Source organism: Suncus etruscus, chromosome 7, assembly GCF_024139225.1.
Source record: "Suncus etruscus isolate mSunEtr1 chromosome 7, mSunEtr1.pri.cur, whole genome shotgun sequence".
NCBI lineage: Eukaryota > Metazoa > Chordata > Mammalia > Eulipotyphla > Soricidae > Suncus > Suncus etruscus.
In genome coordinates this window covers 8,347,746-8,360,616 of record NC_064854.1, presented here as the reverse complement: position 1 = coordinate 8,360,616, position 12,871 = coordinate 8,347,746, and the positions used below count along the sequence as shown (strand labels likewise).

Genomic DNA, 12,871 nt, shown 5'->3' with positions numbered 1-12,871 from the left:
GACTGTCCCCCACTTGTCCAGACCCAGGCAAGCACTCTCCTGTTTGGTACCCCCCATTGTGCCTAAATGGCCCACCCTGCTGCTCCCGAGTGACATGTGCCCATCTCTGTATCTCCAGGGTGCCACTGCCCTCTCTCTTTTCAGCACTCACAGGAGGGTGATCTCCTGTGATCTCCTGTGAAGATGTGCCCTGAGCACCTCCCTGTGCCCTAGAGCCCCACTCCCTCCTTCCTTCTCCTCTCAGCAGCAGGCCCCAAGGCTGGGAGGGGAGGTAGCTTCAAGTTTCTCTGTCCCCCTGCAGAGAAGAGCATTGCTCACTCCCCCACGCCCCCAACCCCATCCATCACACCCACCCCTACCCCATGTGTCCAGTCAGACCAGAACAAAATGAATAAACAAAGTCTGGGCCTTTAGAGCTTTTTGTTTTGTTTTGTTTTCGGGTCATACCCAGCAGCACTCAGACGTTACTCCTGGCTCTGTGCTCAGAAATTGCTCCCGGCATGCTCAGGGGACTATATGGAGTGCCGAAATTTGAACCACCATCTGTCCTGGGTCAGCTGCATGCACGGAAAATGCCCTACATCTGTGCTATCTCTCTGGCCCCTAAACACTTTTTTTTAATAATCCCCCTTCACTTGGCTCTCCTTGGTTTGCTGGTGTCTCTCCTGTTTGTTGTCACAACACAAGGCCAGCACACACAGGCACAATCAGCCTATCCTGGCCATTCCCAGGTAGTGCTCAGGGCTGACTCCTGGCTGGCTCAAGAAATCCTAGGGTGCTAGGGTATCAAAGTGGGGTCAGCCGCACACAAGAAAAAGCTCCTCGGCTATCTCTTCAGCCCCAGGTTCATGTTTAAACCTGATTTTTCCTCATATAAAGAGGGAACTTAACTTTCTAGATGGTTTTGGTTTTGTTTTCAATTTTTGTTTTATTGGAAGGAGGTTACTCCTGGCTCTGTGCTCAGAAATCACTCCTGGCAGACTCGGGGGACCCTATAGAATGCCAGAGATAGAACCCGAGTTGGCTGTGTGCAAGGCAAATGCCCATTGTGCTGTGCTATCTCTCTGCCCACTTTTCATTTTTTATTTTTATTAAATCGATGTGAGACACAGAGTTAAAAGTTGTTAATATGGGGCAGAGAGATAGCATGGAGGTAGTGCATTTGCCTTGCATGCAGAAGGACAGTGATTCAAGTCCCAGCATCCCATATGGTTCTGTGAGCCTGCCAGGATCTATTTCTGAGTGCAGAGCAAGGAGCAGCCCCTGAGCATAGCCGGGTGTGACCCCAAACAAAACAAAACAAAACAAAAAGTTGTTAATATGGGGCCGGAGTGATAACACAGCAGTAGGGCATATGCCTTGAAAGGGGCTGACCCGGGATATTCCCAGATTCAATTCCTGGCATCTTATATGTCCCCTGAGCCTGCCAGGAGTGGATTTCTGAGCATAGAGCCAGGAGTAATGCCTGAGCACTGCTGGGTGTGGCCCAACAATCAAAAAAAAAGGAAAAAAGTTGTTAATAGTTGAGTTTCAGTCATATAATGTTCCAATACCCCGTCCTTTCACCAGTGTTTATTTTCTGCCATCAGTTTCCCTCCCAGCCTCCTACTCACACCCTTGACCTGCCTCTCTTTATGGCAGACACTTCTCTCTCTCTGTGTCTGTTTCTGTCTCTGTCTCTCTCTGTCTCTCTGTGTCTCTGCCTCTATCTCTCTCTGTCTCTGTGTCTCTGTCTCTATCTCTCTCTGTCTCTTTCTCTTCTGGTCTGTCTGTCTCCATCTCTCTGTCTGTCTCTCACTTCTTGTCCAGAGTGATCATTTCCAACTCTCATTGTCAGTGTGGACCTTTCTAGACAGGCTTTTGAAGGAATGTCTTGACAGCATTCCTGGAGGCGGACAGTCGAGAGTGGGGGAGAGAAAGGGAGAAAGAGAAAGAGCAAAGTATCATTTCTGTTGAAAAATTATTATGTGTGCGTGTTGGCTTTCTGCACGGTCCATTAATGCCCTGTGGTCCACCACTCTTTGACCCTCTCTGTACCCTTTCTCGAGCAGAGGGTTCTAGATTCAAGCTTGTCAGACGCAGAGCAGAGCTGTACAGCCCTCTCAGTGGCAGGAGGCTCAACCCCCAGCATCACATAGTTTTAGGAGCACCTCTGGGGGTGCTGCCTCCTAATGAAAGGGATTCCCCCTCTGGGTGCTTCAGCCTCAGTTTCCCTCACAGGGGGTTTCAGCCATGCATCCAGGCAAATGCTCAGGCTTCCTCTGAGTTTGGGATGCAGTGTCCAACTCCGATGGGGTGAACAGGACAATTGAAAAAGTTCTGTTTAGGGGCCAGAGCAATAGTACAGCATGTGACCAACCCAGGTTTGATCCCTGGCTTCCCACGGGGTTCCCCTGAGCAATTCCAGGTATGATTCCTCAGCTCAGAGTCAGGTATGGCCTCTTAGCACTGCCAGGTGTGAACCCCCAAATAAATAACCCCCCAAAATGTTAAGTTTAAAGTCCTTGCAGTTGGAGCAATAGCATAGTTTGAAGGGGGATTTGCCTTGCATGTGGCTGACTGACTCGGGTTCAATCCCCAGTTCTCCATATGGCCCCCCAAGCTTTCCAAGGTCATGACTGAGCACAGACCCAGGGGTTACCCCTGAGCATCCCTGGGTATGGCCCCAAAAGAAAAATCATTGCCCAAGAAGCTACATGGGGTCATGTAGAGAAAGCAGACCAAGGTCCTCCAGTCCCCACAAACATGGTCCCTCACACCCCTTTTCCTTCCCCTACAGTCCCCAAATCTCTTCAAGCCTCTGCTCTACCAGGGATTCCCAACCTGAACCCCACCCCCCCATTCAGCTCGCTTCCTTGGCCTTCTTGACCCAGATCTGACCATTTGGCTTTTCCCTGACCTGTCCCTTTAACACCTTGCTGACCCCTCCCCTTGTGCCCAGTGCGATGCCCGCATGCGCCTTTGTGCCATGTATACATGAGTGCTCAAGGAGCACAGGGAGGCCCTTTGCAGGTCTGCCCTGAGCAAGGGACACAAGAGCACTTCCTAGTTGTCAGGTCTCTGGGAACCTGCTGCTCCTTCCCCAAAGTCAGTCATTGCATTAGGTTAGAGCCTTTGCAGCTGCTGTCAGGGTTCAGGGGAACCCCCACAGCCCCCACAGTGTCTTCAACTGGCTTCACTGGTTCATCCCCATATTCACCCATCAGATCAGACAGCCCAGAGGTCTGGGCAACAGAACCCACTAGTAGGTTTGAGCTCTTTTCACCATGTAGCCCTCCCACTCAGGAGGGTTTGGGAGAGGTCGGAAAGTCCCTGTGTGAGGGAATGAATGAGTTGAGGTAGTAATTGTTCTCGAAAAGCCAAACAGAAAAACAGATAGACAAACAGATAGAACCTTTCTGGAGATTGGAGGGCAGAAAAGGCAGGATAAATGGAAGCAATAGTAGGTGCAAAGGCCCTGTGGTAGGAATGCAGAGATCACCCCAGGCACGGCACAGTGAAAATGTGATCAGGAGGAAAAGGCTTGTTCCCACTGCAACAACACAGCCTGGGGGCTTGTGGGGTAGCTGCCAAGTTCATTGGCTTCCCCCACCCCCATTGACATGGGTGTATTTCTAGAGAGACCCCTGGGGTTGCTGCAGTGACTGATGGGAAACCAGGACAGAGCAGCCATGGGAAAAACATCCCAAAGAATGGTCTATGTAGCTGCAGATCACTTTTATGAACCAAAAGTGCCTTTATTTCTCCCAAAGAAACTGCCAGGAGGGGCCCAAGAGATAGCATGGAGGTAGGGTGTTTGCCTTCCATGCAGAAGAATGGTGGTTCGAATCCCAGCATCCCATATGGTCCCCCAAGCATGCCGGGAACGGTTTCTGAGTGTAGAGCCCCTGGAAGTTGCCAGATGTGACCCAAAAACCAAAAAAAAAAAAAGAAAGAAACTTTCAGGGGCCAGAGCAATAGCGCAGAGGGGATGATGTTTGCCTTGCACACAGCTGGTCCAGGTCCAATCCCTGGCATCCCATTTATTTCCCTGAGCACTGAAGACAGAGCCAGAAACTGCCGAGAGGAGCCCCTGGGCACTGCCAGGTGTGGCCCCAAAGCAAAAAAAAACAAATAAAATAATATAAAATAACTACCAGCACCCCCAAAGTTTGCCAAGACTCTTCCCAGGAAAGTGGACTGCAGTGTTCTTAGGAAGCAGGGGGTGAAGAGGGAGCACTACAGGAGGGAACAGCGCAGCCCAGCAAAGTCATGGGGAGCCCTATGACTCAGGCAGGAAATGACAAGCCCCCAGAAGGGAAGTCCCTTCAAAGGAGGAAGGCTCGGGGCTCTAAAAACAGAAGCCACCTCTGATATCCAGGCCTCCGCCGTGAGTTGCAAAAAGGGGAAACCAAGGATTTCAGGAACCATTTCCAAACACTCCTAATCCAACTGTTGGCAGGACAAGGGCTCCTGTGGACAAGAGACCAGGCCAGTGAAGATCAGACATGGGTGCTGGGGCCCCAGATACAACACAGTGGGCAGGGCTCTTGCCTTTCACGCAGCCAACCCAAGTTTGATCCCCAGTCTCTGGGGACAGTTCAGGAGATTAGCTTGGGGTACATGGCAGCACCGGTTCCCTCCAGGGCCTGTTGCTTTTAGCTACTTTTCTCTTGGGGTTACAACTTCTCTGTCACACCTCAGCCATGGGAGCTTCAACTTACCTGAGTTTGCTGCTGCCCAGGTCAGCTGTCATGCTGGGGACCTGGACAAGAAAACAGCTGAGAAGGCAGCAGGTCCCTCTCTCTCCAGCTAGCAAAAGTAAGAAGAGCTCTATAGATTGTTTGCTTAGAGTTCAGAATGGAAACTTGGGGTTCAGGATGGAAACTTGACTCCCCTAGAGAATCAGAGTCCTCCATGGGAGCAAGGTAGCAGCCTTAAGAGAGAGGATGGACCTTGCACCAGCAAGGTGACACAGGGTTTAAGGCGATTGACCCAGTTTCATCCCCAGCATCCCATCTGGTGTTCTAAGGACCCTAAGAGCACAGAGCCAGGTGTGACCCTTGAGCATGGCCAAGTGTGCCCCCCCCAAAAAAAAACAAAACAGAAAAGAAAAAGAACTTTGAAAGGGGGCCGGGTGGTGGCGCTGGAGGTAAGGTGCCTGCCTTGCCTGCGCTAGCCTAGGACGGACCGCGGTTCGATCCCCCGGTGTCCCATATGGTCCCCCAAGAAGCCAGGAGCAACTTCTGAGCGCATAGCCAGGAGTAACCCCTGAGCATCACAGGGTGTGGCCCAAAAACCAAAAAAAAAAAAAAAAAAAAAAAAACTTCGAAAGGAACAAAGCTGTATTCTTCCTTTGGTGGGGATTTGGCCACACCTGGTGATGCTCAGAGATTACTCCTGGCTTTGGGGATCATATGGGATTGAACTGTGATCCATTCTACATTAGCATGTGCAAGGCAAGTGCACCACCCCTCCAGCCCCTGTGTTCTTTCTTTAATTCTGCTCATGACTGACTTTTGGGGATGAGGGGACTTTCCTCCATGGTGCTCAGAGACCGTTCCTGGCGCTGTTTTCAGGAGTAGTTCAGGCAATTACTTAAGAGTACCCACGGAGTATTGGGGGATCAGACAAGGGTCAGCCACAAGCAATGCAAGTGCTATTCCTTTGGCTGTGGTTCTGCCAGCGGCTTTCAAGAACACAAAAACAATAAGGCCAGAGCTCCTTGCATGCAGGGTGCCCCAGCTGGGAGCCCAGGAGTGTAAAATAAATCCCCGCATTATAAAATCACCTCCTCACTCTGTATTTCCACCCCCAGGAGGATGGGTCTGATGCAGGGAGGGTAGCAGCGAAGAACAAATAAACCAAGCCAGCCAGGAAAGACTCGTGAAGTCAGTTTGTTTCTCACCTCATAGTATCTCTCTGGACACAAGACAAAATGACTTTTCTTTATTCTCGGTGCAATTTCAACTGGGTGGGAGGAGGTAGAGTAAGATTCACATGGACTCTGGTTTCTTTTGGGAGGCCACACCCAGTGGCACTCAGGGGTTACTCCTGGCTTTGTGTTCAGAAATCATGCCTGGCAGGCTCAGGGGACCCATATGAGATGCTGAGAATCGAACCTGGGTTCATCCTGGTTTGGCTGCTTGCAAGACAAACACCCTACCGCTGTGCTATCACTCCAGTCCCCCAAGTGGACTTTTACATATCAAGGGACTAAGTTTAAAGGAAAGATAAAGATGGGGGAACACCTTTTTGGGGGGAGGTTAATAGCTTGTTGTCCTCACATGACCAAGCAGGCTCTGAGTTCTTAGCAGTACCCCACCCCACAGAGGTCCTCTCGTCCCCTTAATTTGAACCCACAGTTTACCTAGACCCACATTGCTTGCCCCCCTTTTCTCCAAGTCAAGTCTCAGCCTGGGCTTTCAGCGATGCCCAAGATCCAGTAGCAGATGGCAGAGATCTATAGTGGGAGAAGTTAGCCCAAAGTGGTACCCCCACATGTGGAAAAGCCCGGATGGGATCCCTGCACCACTGAAAAATGAAGTGGACTTGAATCATCTTAAAATGTGGGTTATGGCCCCGGAGAGATAGCACAGTGGCGTTTGCCTTGCAAGCAGCCGATCCAGGACCAAAGGTGGTTGGTTCGAATCCCGGTGTCCCATATGGTCCCCCGTGCCTGCCAGGAGCTATTTCTGAGCAGACAGCCAGGAGTAACCCTTGAGCAATGCCGGGTGTGGCCCCCCCCCCAAAAAAATAATAATAATAATGTGGGTTATAGGGCCTGGAGAGATAGCATAGTGGTGTTTGACTTGCAAGCAGCCAACCCAGGACCCAAGGTTGTTGGTTCGAATCCCAGCATCCCATATGGTCCCCCGTGCCTGCCAGGAGCTATTTCTGAGCAGATAGCCAGGCGTTACCCCTGAGTGTCGCCGGGTGTGGCCCCAAAAACCAAAAGAACAAAACAAAACAAAACAAAACAATGCAGATGATAGCAGAACTGGTAGTGTGCTTGCCTGGTAGATGACTGTCTCAGGTTCCAACTCCAACATGTTATAGGGTCCCCTGAGCCCTGCCAGAAGGGATTCTTGAGCACAGAGCCAGGAGTGAGCCTTGACAACACAGCCAAATGGGCGCGCGCCTGCACGCGCGCGCGCACACACACACACAGACACACACAACTATTTCCAATGCTTCCAATGCTCCCCTTGCCCCTGCAAGTATGGCGCTTTTCATCAGGCTCCTCTCACCCTCCTTAAAAGAGGAACAGATTGGGGTCAGAGCCATAGCACAGTGGGGAGGGTATTTGCCTTACACACTGCCAACCCGGGTTTGATTCCTGGCATCCCAGATAGTCTCCCGAGCCTACCAGGAATAATTTCTTAGCTCAGAGCTGGGAGTCACCCCTGAGCGCTCCAAGATTTGGCTCTCCCACTGTGTTAAGAGACGGGCTGCAGCTGGCAGCTCATTGACAAATACGGAGCTTCCTGAGATGACACACAGCTGCTGGCTGTGTCCGGGGTGTAGACAATCCCCCACCGCATCAGGCAGCAGAGGTCATGGGACACGGGGGCAAAGCACGGTCAGGGAAACAGGCCATTCAGCTGCCTGGCCCAGCATGCCTCACTGGGCTGCTGGAAGTTGATTCTCTGCAGAGCAAATGTTGGTCAGGAAGCCAGTGAGACTCACCCAGGTTTTCCTTCTCCTCAGAGACCCATTTCATAGAGGAGCAAACAGAGAAGGGGAGGGAAAGAGGCAAATGGGTAAGATGAGAGGAGGGTGAGGGCAGAGAGCTCAATGGAGAAGGCACTTGCCTGGCAAACAGCCAACCCCCCTTCTAGCCCTGGCAGCACTTAGAGTCCTTCCAGCATTACTAGGGCTCAACCAGGGTGGCCCAGGGTGACCTGGACAGCAGTGGCTGAGCAGTGCTGCATTCTCAGGCCTCATGTTGAGCCCCCAGCCAGAATGATACCTGTGTGAGCACCACACGCCTTATCTCCAATCCCAGGTGAACAAGTCTGAATCAGGGTCACCCATGAAATAATCCAAACCAGGCTGAGGGTGAAACATGTGTAGTCTGGCAGTCTTCTACCTCATTTGGAGAGCCAGTTGCTGTTTTTATTGAGTATAGAGACCCCTCCTGGGTGGGACAGTAAGGATAGAGTAAGGGCAGATAGCTCAGGCTATCCTGAGTCTGTCCCACTCATGTTTACACATAAGACAATCTTTGTCTTGGGTGAAACCAAGTTGTAAACAAACAGATACAAAGAAACCATGATGATCTTTTTTTTGGGTAAAATTAGATGTAACCCGCACCAGAAATGGCACCAGGAAGGACCAAAAAGGAAGAAATAAAGCTGTGCCCGTGAAGAGGAGTTGGCCTCTTTTCGCCCACATCCCTGGGCCCTGCCTCTGGGTCTGATAGCTTCATGAACCTTCCCAAAAGGGGCCAGGGAAAACATTAGTAGGATTAACCGATACAGGCCTGTGTAGCGAGCAGGTTCTAATCAGGGCTCTCAAACTCAATTTACCTGGGGGCCGCAGGAGGCACAGTCGGGGTGATCCTTGAGTGCAAAGTCAGTAGTAAGCCTTGAACATTGGGGGAGTGTGACCCAAACAACTCAAACAAAACAAAAAAAGATTCCTCTAGGGCAGGGCCAAAAAATGTATGGAGGGCTGCAAACAGCTTGAATCCAGTGCTCTGTGACAGAGGCTTCCACAGTTGTGGAATCCATCTCATCTGCTCCCAAGCGTGCTCAAAGCACCCAGCAGCCTGTACAAAGTAGCATCATATTCGCAGGGTGTGAAGTTGGACTATGGCAGCATGGTAAGAGGGTTCCCTGGCAGGCTCACCACACCAAGGGCTGGGCAGCTAGCTGCCTTCCCACAGGACTCTGGGGCCTGCCCAGCCAGGCCTGCACCCCCTCTCACTCTTCGCCTGCTTGGACCATCTCTTCACACTCTGCTCGTGGACTCAGTCCTCACTTGGGGAATGAGTCAATGAATGATGGTTGAATAAATGACAATGAATAAGTAAATGGCTGAGTGAGTGAGTGAATGGACGGATGAGGGAGAGAATGGATGGATGAGTGAATGAATGATAAATGGGTGAGTGAATGGATGAATGAGTTAATGAAAGAATGAGTGAGGAGTGAATGTATGAATGAGTGAGTGGGTGGATGAGTGAGTGAGTGAATGAATGGATGAATGAATAAATGACTGAGTGAATGGATGTTTGAGTGAATTAATGATAAACGGATGAGTAGATACATGAATGAGTGAATGGATGGATGAGTGAGTGGATGAGTTAATGAGTTAGAGAGTGAATGAATGAATGGATATTTGAGTGAGTGAATGTGTGAGCGAATGAATAATAAATGGGTGTGTGGATGGATGAATGAGGGAATGGAAAAAATGAGTAAATAGATGAGTGAATGAATGGATGAATTGATAGCTGAGTGAGTGAATGGTTGTGTGAGTGAATGATAAATGGGTGTGTGAATGAATGAGTGAGTGAATGAATGAATGAATGAGTGACTTACCAGCTCTTCCATGAAGCTAATGATGCCCAGAGCTCATGGCTGAGTCAGACTCATTTGCACAATGCCTTTCTGTAAATGGACTTTCTGTAAATGTCACCCACAGTGTTAAGCCCAGGATTTGTCTTCTTTTCTCTAAGCTCCTTCCAATGCCTTAAATGTTTAAATGTCCTTTTTCCTCTCCCAGGGTGTATGAAAATGAGTACTTAATGGGAATGTCCTTTTGAGATATTGGTTAAATCCTTCCATTGTAGCCAGGCTCTCTGCTGATCATAGGAGTGACTTCATAGGCAGGCTTTTTCTCCTCCTTGGCTTGCGTTTGAAATATCAACCCAGATGAGCTCTGAACCATGCCTGGAGGGCAGCCTCTGGGCACAGAGCACAGCTGTTAGGGATCCACAGTGTCAGACAGCTGCATCCACTTGCCATCTGCAGAGCTGAACCCAGATGAGGCACAAAATGAGTGGTTACTGCTGCTAGCTATTCTCTCTCTCTCTCTCTCTCTCTCTCTCTCTCTCTCTCTCTCTATCTATCTATCTATCTCTCTCTCTCTCTCTCTATCTATCTATCTATCTATCTCTCTCTCTCTCTCTCACACACACACACACACACACACACAAAACACACACATTTCAAGCCTGTTATGAAAGCCCAGCTTGCTCCAAGTGGACTCTCTCTTCAGGCACCTCAAGGGCCATCAGCAAGAAACACATGGGGGGCAGGCTTGGACAGGGTTAGCGCCTGTGGGAACTGAAATCTGCAGAAGGGCAGCCAAGCACTTCAAAGAGTTGGCAGGGGAATGTTCTGGAAGGAGACCAACCATGGCCAAGGTCCTCGGGCATTAATCAGCTTTAGTGCAACAAAGAAAAGTAAGAAAACAAAGTGACCACCAGGACATTAGCAAGAGGTGAAGGAGAATCAAGAGGTTGCTGGGGTGGAGGCTTCATCTAATTGTTCCTGAAAGCAATTGTGGGTTTCTAAGAAAATCCTACCAGAAATGATATCTGGAGGATGGATCTTACAGGAAATGGCACAGTAGGGCAATGAGAGGTCACATGACCTTAATGTTCTTGTCTATAAAATGGGCATAAGAAAACCTATTAGTGAGGTTACAGGGGTACTAGACCCAGCAGCATTTGGGGGGGGGGGTTACTGTGTAGTGATGGAAACCCACTGTAGTCCACAGACACATTTATTCCACCATTCTGAGTTGCTTCCCCAAACCTCCACAATTCATTTTGGTTTGTTTTGGGTTGAGTTAGATTGGGTTGGATTGGTATGGGTTGTGTTCGATTGGTTGGGGTTGGGTTGGATTGGGTTGAGTTGGGTTGGGTTGGGGTTAGGTTGGAATGAGTAGGTTTGGGTTGAGTTGGGTTAGGTTGAGTTGGGGTTGGGTTGGATTGGGTGGAGCTGGGGTTGGATTGATTTTGTCTGGTTTGTATAAAATTTTGGTTTGGCTTAGATCTGGACTTAGGGCCAGTGCTTGGGATTTTCTCCTGTCTCTATGCTCAGGGCTCACTCCTGGCAGTACTTGTGGGACCATCTGGGGTGCTGGGGATTCAAACAAGAGGTCATTGCTGCCTTGGCCAGTGAATTTGTGGGCTTTGGTGTTTTCTCTGGTTGGTTATAGCTTTGTCTTCTTTCTCTCCAAACAATCATTGCTTTTGAGGTCAGTAAAAGACTTCATGCATAAATCTGGTTCATGGTCTCCCAACAGCTAAGTTGAAGAGATTTTGAGGAGGCTGATTCATTCCAGGTGATGTATGTGCCCACATTTGTGTTTCTGCACACCCCACTGTGGATCTAGGACTGTCTTCCTCAGCCCTTGGGCAGCCTGGGACCTGGGTTTGATCCTCAGCATTCCATATGGTCCCCCAAACCTGCAAGAAGCGATTTCTGAGTGCAGATCGAGCAGAAACCACTGAATGTCTCCAGGTGTGGCCCAAAAACCAAAACCAAAACAAAGAGAATTAGAGGCCAGTGTTCATTGAGTCTTATGCACACACAGTCCCCCAGGAGACAGAGAAGGTCATCACCCCATGATGAAGACATGAAGACCAATGCCTGAAGATGGTCTTTGGTTTGCTCAAGGCCACACAGCTGGGATAATGCAGAGGCAGGGTTTCCATGCAGCCAGTGCTCTGACTAGGCCTACAGTGACTACAGGCCACCAGCCATGTGGGGCCCTGAAAACCTGCTGGGGAGATGCCTGCTCTGGGGTATGGCAGTTTACTGCACCCCTGGGCAGAAGGGAAGGGGCCGTTCAAAAACCTTGTTAGGGCTAGGCTGGAGAAATAGCATGAAGGTAAGGCGTTTGCTTTGGATGCAGAAGAATGGTGGTTCAAATCCTGGCATCCCATATGGTCCCTCGAGCCTGCCAGGAGCAATTTCTAAGTATAGAGCCAGGAGTAATCTCTGAGTGTTGCCGGTGTGACCCAAAAACAACAATAACACAACAACAACAACAAAACTCAGGGGCCTTCCCTGAGTTCATCTCTCTCTATCTCTTCTCCCCTGTAGACTCTCCTAGCCAAGGCACTCTACGACAACCAGCCCGACTGCTCGGATGAGCTGGCCTTCTGCAAGGGAGACATCCTCACTGTTGTGCAGCAGGAGGTGGCCGACAGCGAGGGCTGGTGGCAATGTGTGCTGCACGGCAGGTCAGGCCTGGCCCCCGCCAATCGCCTGCAGCTCCTCCCTGACACACAGACCCCTTTCCCAAAAGGCCCCAAAGATGCCTGCTCAGACGTCACCTGCCAGGTGCCCACAGGCCCCGTGTACGAGCACATGAGAAGCTGGGTGGAGGGTCCCAGGCCTGCCTGCACCCAAGTCTACGACCTCCCAGCCAGTGCCAGAATCATGTGTGAGAAGACTCTGCTGAGCCTGCCCCAACAGGTAAGGGGGGCTTGAACTTCAGACCCCAACCCTCAATGGACCTCACTTAATCTCACTTTACCTGTCCCCGGCTGTCACCTTCACCCAGAGGTTGCGTATGGCTGTTGTGTTCAGTTTCTCTCCCCGTGGGCATGTCCTCGCCACATGGGGAGCCAGTGGTTAACACACTCAGATATGCCAGGCTCCAGCCACCAACAGTGGCCATACCACTCACAGTGGTTCACAAGCCCCTGGCCATCACATCGGGGTTCTTGAGGTACAGCTGAGAGGGCACCCAGGAACTTTCCTGCCTTGTCTTTCTGCTCAGGATCCTCTGTCCTGGCCCTCCCTTGGCTCTCAACTTTGCTCCTCCTACCTCTCTCACCCTGCTTTCTCTATGCTTGAGGGTGCATGAGACTTCTCTATCTCCCTTTATTTATTTATTTATTTTGTTTTCTTGTTTGTGGGCCATACCTGGT

General features: G+C 50.4%; 1 protein-coding gene across 1 annotated transcript in view; it reads left to right on the top strand.

Moving 5' to 3' along the window:
• Positions 1–12,871, top strand: part of CASS4 (Cas scaffold protein family member 4) — a 28,856-nt gene that overhangs the window by 1,684 nt on the left and 14,301 nt on the right. Inside the window, exons 2-4 of the mRNA XM_049777041.1 lie at positions 2,942–2,970; positions 8,731–8,806; positions 12,039–12,413. Coding sequence (XP_049632998.1) covers positions 2,942–2,970; positions 8,731–8,806; positions 12,039–12,413 — 480 coding nt within the window. The remainder of the gene's footprint in view (positions 1–2,941; positions 2,971–8,730; positions 8,807–12,038; positions 12,414–12,871) is intronic.